The sequence below is a fragment of the Vicia villosa genome, linkage group LG7, assembly GCF_029867415.1.
Source record: "Vicia villosa cultivar HV-30 ecotype Madison, WI linkage group LG7, Vvil1.0, whole genome shotgun sequence".
In the NCBI taxonomy this organism is placed as follows: Eukaryota; Viridiplantae; Streptophyta; class Magnoliopsida; order Fabales; family Fabaceae; genus Vicia; species Vicia villosa.
The window spans coordinates 127,712,379-127,720,761 of NC_081186.1; the positions used below are offsets into that span (position 1 = coordinate 127,712,379).

Sequence of the window (8,383 nt, forward strand, 5' to 3'; positions counted from 1 at the left end):
ACCAAATAATTATATTAAATGAGCACACCCATTCCAATACTGGATAATAAATATGTATCTTTTTTCATAGAATAATAACTGGAGTTGTGTATTGATTAAGAAAACGAATTATGCAATTGAAGTCAATGACTTGATCACAAGGTGGGGAACAGATCGTCTGTGGAAAACGTCTTCTGCCTTCTCTTTCATATTTCCCATCTTCCATTAATTCCAACCATTCATTCATCAATCAATGTCATTGACTATAATATATGCCATCAATGCAGAGCCCTCAACATGGGGCATAATGGTTTTGGGAGATTATTCACAAGAAATTTTTTTTTTTTTTTATCATGGGTTAGTTCTGGCATCAAGTGGTTCCAGCACCCTTTCGATCGCAGTTGCGGGAGATTGAACTATGGTCCTTCCTACCAAGTTTAGCGCTAATCACCAATAAACCAGCTAACAATTGGTAAATCAGAAAAATGGTTTAAGATAATTGATTTATTACTGTAGAATTTGTTATACATTGTTCTCTTATCAAGTTTAGAGCATGCCAAAAATTTAATCAATATTTAGTCCCTCATTTGGTAAAATATTTAATGTAAGATTAGATTACTGAAATCACAAAATGAAAGATTAAACATAAAGAAAAAAGATTTATAAGGACTAAGAATATACTTTAATTCTAAAATCAATAAAGAAAAGAAATTAGCAAAACTGTGTTACCCAAAAGTGTGAAATCTATCATCTTCCTAATTCAAAATCATACACTACATACATAATCCATTTGAAGCAGCAATAAGAAGTTAAATACACAAACAAGGACATTACTGACTGCATCTAGTATATTTAGTCCATGGATTCCTACCTACCTCTAAACAAATAATGCTGAACAATTACACAGATGAATAACTCTCAAACAAACAAATGTTACATTTATGAATCGATTGCCATCATTGAAACTGAGTCAGATTCGTGACCGTGAACTCTCAAGCGATATATACAGGTGTGTGAAGGACTTCCATGATTTGACGTAAAATCGAACCTTATGGTGTCGATAAGACCAGAACCTGCTGAACTCAATACATTAAAAGTTTGAGCATTGCTTTTCTCAAGATCATATGTAAACTCTGCCAAAAGAAACATCTTTTCAGTATCAATTAGAGAATCGGTATTTCGCCCCTGCAGCCAACCAGAGATCCTACAGTCCTTAGGAGCACTAGATCTATCATATGCAACACTCTGTTAAAAAAACAATATATCAGTACAATACTAACAATATTCAAAGAAATGATGAATGACGGATTGACTAAATAGAAAAGCAAAAACACTCTACATCAAAAGATTAGAAAGAAAAAAAAAACGATACGAACATAAAAGAACCCACAACAAAGTGCACGGTGCATAACCCTATAAACATAATTGTTAAATGATAACAGTATAAAAAATTGTGACAACCAGAGCACAAGATCAGCAGACTAAAAAGATTCTGCATAAATTACACAGGAAAACAGTAGAGTTCTGGCAGAAGATATAGCCTAAACTCGAGTAAAAAAGCATGAACTTAACCAGTTAAAGATATAGTGTTTAAATGTATCTAACCAATTTTAAATAGTATAAATAATGGAGAGCTCGGGGGTTCATGTATAGCAACAAGAAAATATTTACAATTCATATCTAACAAAATTTAATCACCTCTAGAACAGTTAAACTCTTCAATGTTACAATTTTATTCTATTCGCTTTTGGTCCAATCACTTGAGAACTTACAAAGGATGCTTGAATAACATCCAGTATCAATCTTATCGCAACGTGCCAATAAAAGTAGGTAATATGAATCGTTGTTATATATCCGGATTCAACAAAGTTACATGTTAAATATACACAGAAACTATGTTTAGTGTCAACTTCTCAAACTGATCAATTAACGCACGTTCTGTTATGGAAGACAGTAAAGTACTTCACAATCATACATCAACACAAACATAAAGGGAACTACTGACAGTGCATGAAGGAAAATATGATTTGAAGTGGTTAAAACTAGGACAATGGTGTAATCAATTACAATAATATCTAGAAAAAATAAACGTAGAGAATATTATATAAGCAAGGGGCTTCAACACCATTAAGAAGAATCCAGGGAAATTTTGAATCCAATGAAAACCAAGAGACTAACCCTGCAACAGCAATAAGGCAACCAGCCTACCAATATTTTAATAACCCACAGGATTGTTTCAAAATTTTGTATGTTTTTTGAAATGTATCCAAACACATAAAAAACTACTTTTTTATTAAAAAAAAATACTACTAAAACCCCATTGTATTCACCATTACAGTAGAGAATAGTCCTCTCCAAAGAAAGTTGCAAACTTAAATACACTAGCTGTGGAGCAATCAGGAGCGACAGCAAAAACTGCAGGTTGGATGGAAAATAAGCCAAAAAAACCCACACAACTCACCAAATATGACAAAATACACCAAAAGTCTTAAGGCATCTAAATCATACAATTGACAGTAACAGACATGTCACATATGCCAACCGTCTCAGCAATAGGTATACTATTACATCAAAACAACTAATATTGTGAAATTCATCACAATTAACCCTGTCTAAGGCGAAACCTCTCTAACAACCCAGAACTAGAACAGTAATTAGTGAGGTATCTTGAAAAGCATAATAATAACATTGAGCATATCCCAATCATAACGTAAATGGACAGAGAAAATATGTACAGCATAATAAGATGTACTATATTGAGTTTTTTAACTAGGAGCAAATATTAATTTTAAGTAGCAATGACTTCTTTGTTGATTCATATTGGTATAAGTGGGAATGAGTTGAACCAGAACCACCATGTTGATATGTTATACAAAAGCAATTATTTGTTTTCTTAATCAGAAGTCAAAAGTTCAAACTACATGAGCTAAATTCTTTCAAATTATTTTATTTCAAGTGTCAATATGAATTATAACATGGACTTTAATATCTGTTGTCAGTATTGTGCTCTCTCCTTCTGAGAAAATTTAATGGTCTTTTTGAGTAACACAAAACATATGTCCTCAAACACAGAGCACAATATCATATAAGACACGTGACTACAAAAATTAAATTAACAGGATGCACATAAAGAAATGGTATTGAAAAATGAAAACAAATTTGACAAAAAATATATAGACTAAAGATTCAAGAAAGGTTTTGGAGACTCAGGATATATAGTAGAATATCATTAACACACACAAAAGTATATCAAGAAAAGACCACAGAGTCATTGCTATGTTTGAATAATAAGAAGATAAATGCAGTAAACTTCATACTTTCACAAATAACAGAGTGTTTTAATTGTTTCTCCAACCATGCAAATAAGTATATATGTCTGTGCGTCATCAAATTTCTATAACAAGCATCTCAACCACTCCAAATGTTCATAAAAATGAAGTACAAAAAACATTCGCAGCAAGTCAAAGATTATACTACTAACTTATTGAAAACATGGCAAAACAAGAGAGTAATAACTGTTTATAGTTAAAAAGAATATGCATTGCATCACCTTTGCTACATGTTCCAAGGTGATAGCCTCCGGAATAATTTCAGCACGCAACTTAATCTGAACAAACCCGCTGCTACCTTTCAACGGAAAACACTGTCCGGGCTCCCCAAAACTCGGCTTCAACATCTTATCTGCATTGGGATGAACACCATTTCCAGGAGACAACAAGAACAATTTCCCCCTCCGCATATCATACGGATCCGAATGCCTCACAACTGCGGCTCCACCGTTCGCAAGGGCATAATCCACCCTCCCAAGCCCATCTGCAGCATGCTTCTCAATCTCACTCTCAACCACCCCTCTTGCATATTCCCTTATCTCATCCAAACCAGCACCTTCATAACTATTCCCCTTCCCCTTGTTCAAACCCTCAACAAATTTCTCAAACTCTTCCTTTGTTAACAAATCTTCCACTTTCAACTCATCCAAATGTCTCTCCAATTTCTCACCCTTTGTCACCAATTTCTTCAACTCATTCTCCAAGAATGCACCTTGTTGCTCAATTTTCGCATCCATTTCTTTCCTCAACCCTCCAACCTTCGTATCCACCACATCCACCTGCACCTGAATCATCTTCGTCGTCTTCTTTAACAACCCCTCCATTTCCAAAATCCGGTCCTCATATTCCGGCAACCCACTGTATCCACCACCAACAACTCCTTCACCGGATTTCAACGCAAACCACCTAATCAACTGAACCAACCCAGCAAGCATCGCCAGTAACACAAAATTCTTCGCAAAGATCCTCGCCACAGTAACCCACCTCTGTTTCTCCGGCTTCCCAACGGTCTTCCGCACCCGCCGCGGAGTAGCGGCAGCAGAATCCCCGCCGTTAACCCTCCTTGACGCTGGAGTAACATCCTTCGAAAGAACAGCCTCCCCGCGAATCGAGTGATGGCTCAAGTCCCGACCATTGCCGACGTTTGACGGAGTCTTGCCGTCACCGGCGTTCGGAGAAGCCGTGACGTCGTTAGCGAGGAGTTCGAGATTACTGGCGGTTTTCTTCTCGGTGACGACGACGGGTCTCCGACGCGTCCCCGGGTTGGCCGCCGTGATTGACACGGTGGAAGCCGACATCGGAATTTCCGATAACCGGAAAAAATTAGGGGAAAATGAAAATGCGGCGAATGAAAGAAGAATTTGAAACGGAATCAAATTTTGTGAAGAGAGTGTTTTATTCAGTGTTGTGTTTGGATCTGAAGAAGAAGGATTTGAAAGATTTGTTTAGGTTTTTCTTTTTTCTTTTTTCTTTTTTCAATAATTTTGGGAGCGTAGTATTGAAATGAAATTGATTGAGAAGTGAGGGAGAAAGTGGAAGTGGATAGAGACGCGACTGGTCAGCGCGTGTGTCTGGGGATTGCGAAAGGGTATGGACTGGGCTGAGACTTGTTGGGTTGCACCGAACCAATGGCCTGTTATTGAGGATTTAACCTGCCCAACTCATTTAAACTCAACACCCCTATAAACTCAATGAATCGACTATCTTAACTTTGCAAAATTTTCAATTATTTTTCAAAATTCACTAAGAATTTGGGCAAATTACAAAACCTCTCTAGCGATATCGGAAATTTCACACTTTTACCGGAAATCTTGTGAAAAATAAGGTTTTTATCGGGAATTTTAAAATTTTTGATACAATCCTTTAGATATTTATCGAGAATTTCATAAATTTTAATATTTTTACATGCATTTTTACCGGGAAGTTCAGAGTTCCCGGTATTTATTCATTGCATTTTGCATTTTTCATTATAAATTGAGTTGTTGTTGTTTGCTTGTGAGAATGATCTATGTATTATTATTATTATTATTATTATTACTATCCTGGTGTTTATTTTCACCTTTGACATTTGTAAAGATTATTTTCACCCCTTTTCTGTTTTGTGTGGTTTTACGGCTATGTTGCAGATTCAGGTAACCTGTAGTGCTATTGAATTGAGAAAAGGTGGTCACTATCTCCTTCTTTGTTTCTGTTTCGTTTTATTACCATTTATATCGCTCTGGTATTGTAACATAGAGGATGGAACGATATTTCCTTTTGTTTGGATGATCATTGAGTTGTTTGTCATAAACTGATGTTTATTTCGAGTAATTTTGATTTATGAGATAAGTGACGATGTTGCATGATTCGAATCAGACAACCTGATGATTCAAATCAAAGTTCCAGGAGAAACTAGGATAATTTCCATTTCAGTTTGATTTGAATCAGGCACTCCTGTGATTCGACCCAGAACTTTTTGTGATTCGAATCAATAAAATCAAAAATGTATTCCTGAATTTTCGGTGGGTCTGATTCGAGTCAGACTAACTATGTGATCCGAATCATACAAGCAGAATCCTTTTTTCACAAAATTTCAAAGGATTTTGAGATTCTACAATGGTCATGACTAGAATCATTATCAAGCATAGTTTTTTATTCAAAAACTCAATAGATTAATTTTAATCATATTACTTAAGCTATAATCAAACACTTTTATTTATGAATGCTAAAATACGAATCTAAAAATCAATCCATAAAAATGCAATTGATAAGGCGACTCAATAATATAAAAACTAAAATCAAAAGCTTAAAAGACAAGCAATCAAAACCATAACCCTTAAGGTACCAGAGACATGCGATGCAACTTTAGTCTCCCTCTTTTTGATGTTTGGCAAGCTTGCAATTGGAACTCAGTCAACTTTAAGCAGAAGCAAAGTGTGATAAATGCTTTCCTCCAATTGCTTGTGATCCCCCTGAAACACGAACAACATAAAACACATAAATCAAATATAGACTCACATTACAACTTCTCCCCCTTTGACAAGATCAAAAATAGATAAGGGCTAATTAGCCTAAACGCAAAAAAAAAAGCAACGCAAATGATACTTTAGAGAAACAAATGAGATATACATAGCTAAAAGGAATATACAATATTAAAGGATATATTACAGATATACGAAGATAAACATGCTAAATGTAACAATATGCACAAATAGACATGCAACTACACAACAACACAAATACATGATCAAAACTTATTTGAATGGAAGATTAAATAATGCATGAACAAATAAAAATAATGCTTTAATGCACATAAATAAGATGATGCACTTAAAAAGGTTTTAAATGCAAAGATGCATAGTCATATACAGGCTTAGAAATGGATGTGTTGATGTCAATTGTCAAATGGAGGCGTTGGTGACAAGTGTCAAAAAGTTTTGATCACAACAACTTTTCCAAAGGTTCTTAATGATGGCATTTGAACAAGAAAGATATATCGCACGCCTCATCAGTCAAATGTACCAAGCAATACCTTCTACTGATCTAATATGAAAGTAATATGTTTGCAAATTGCTGGCCCTCCCAAGTCCTGAACTAGAAGATCAAGGAACCAATCCCATGAGTCTTTAGTTTTTGCTTCAACCACAGCCAATGCAATAGGTAACATCTGATCATTATGGTCTCTACCTAGTGCTGCAAGAATCTGTCCTCTATAATTACCTTTGAGAAAACATCAATCCACTCCTATAATTGGCCTACAAACAAGAAAACTTCTCTTGCGAGCATCAAGGCACATATACAATCACTGAAAACTTGGCAATAATGGCCTACTGACATATTCTTCAGGTTGCTGTTCAATTTTAACTGGTTGTTGTTCAGTTGGTTAGACATTCAACTTAATGGTGTTGTTTGGATTTAACTGAACAACTCATGTGTGTAGTCATACAATCTACGATATTGCTACTTGAATGACCCTTCAACAATATTAAGTGTTGCCTTTCGTGCCTTGTAAGCTTTCATCCTACTCATACTAGTATTCCATTTCTCACGAACTTTTTCATATATTGTAGTAAGTTTCACATCTGGGTTGATTCTAATTGTTCAGTACAATTTACTCCCAAGGCAATTAGTGTTAAGCATTCTAACATTAAACTCCCTATTGTATGTGTGATTGTCATTCAACGTTCTCAATTTCCATGTATCCTCAATAGGAAAATTGGAACACAAAGCAATCCATCCACACCCTTCCTTACATCCCACTCTAACCCTTGTCTTCTCATTCTTTAGAAACCACAAATCCTTACCATTATGAACAACATAACTTTCAATTTCTTCCTTAAACTCCTTATTTGTTGAAGAGATGCTTCTCAATAACCATTTATAGTCATTAAAATTCTTAGGCACGACAAATGATGGTATTTGACCTTTGTACCCTCATCTGAATAATCACTACTCACATCATCATCATTTTCTAACTCTTCAGTTACATAATCAAAATCTGACAAACCCTTACATACCTTTTTACTTGTATTTCTTGCCATAGTTCCAAAATCAAGGACATCTTCCTCACTCGGTGTTTCATCACCTACTGCAATAGAACTTCCTTCATCCACTCTTCTTTTTTTGGGTTTTCCCTTGTGCTTTTTGGAACTTCCTGCTACCTTCTTTTACTTTGGTCTCCCACCATTCCTCTTCTTATTTTGAGGTGTTTCATCTGCTAGTATTCATCAATACGTTGATCATTTAGGCTTGCGAAAAAAATCTTCTTCTCCTACCAACACCTCATCAATTCCATCGTTTAAAACCTCATCATCTGAGTCATCAAACCTTTACCCAAATGCACTGTCATCACTTTGGGCATCTTCGGCCTCAGGTTGGGCATTATGGGCATCCTCTGTAGCAACCGGCTTAAAAATTTAGAGTCGCCACCATTATTTTTATCTTAATAGAAGGGAATTAAATGGATAACCCTATATTTTCAGAGATTCTAAGTTCGTGAGTTAATTAAATAAAGGGAAGGTGTTAGGCACCCTTTATTTCCCTTGTACTCAAAGGGACCCCCTCTAGATCTAGGTTTTTTTTCTAAGGTTTCGAAA

General features: G+C 35.5%; 1 protein-coding gene across 1 annotated transcript; it reads right to left on the reverse strand.

Annotated features, from left to right (window-relative positions):
* Positions 1-704: 704 nt before the first annotated feature.
* LOC131616786 (SUN domain-containing protein 1-like) lies at positions 705-4,842 on the reverse strand. The gene is made up of 2 exons (XM_058888232.1): positions 3,530-4,842; positions 705-1,224 (listed from the first exon to the last, which is right to left on the reverse strand). The coding sequence occupies exons 1-2, from the start codon at positions 4,604-4,606 to the stop codon at positions 919-921; spliced, it is 1,383 nt and encodes a 460-aa protein (XP_058744215.1). The 5' UTR covers positions 4,607-4,842; the 3' UTR covers positions 705-918.
* Positions 4,843-8,383: the final 3,541 nt, after the last annotated feature.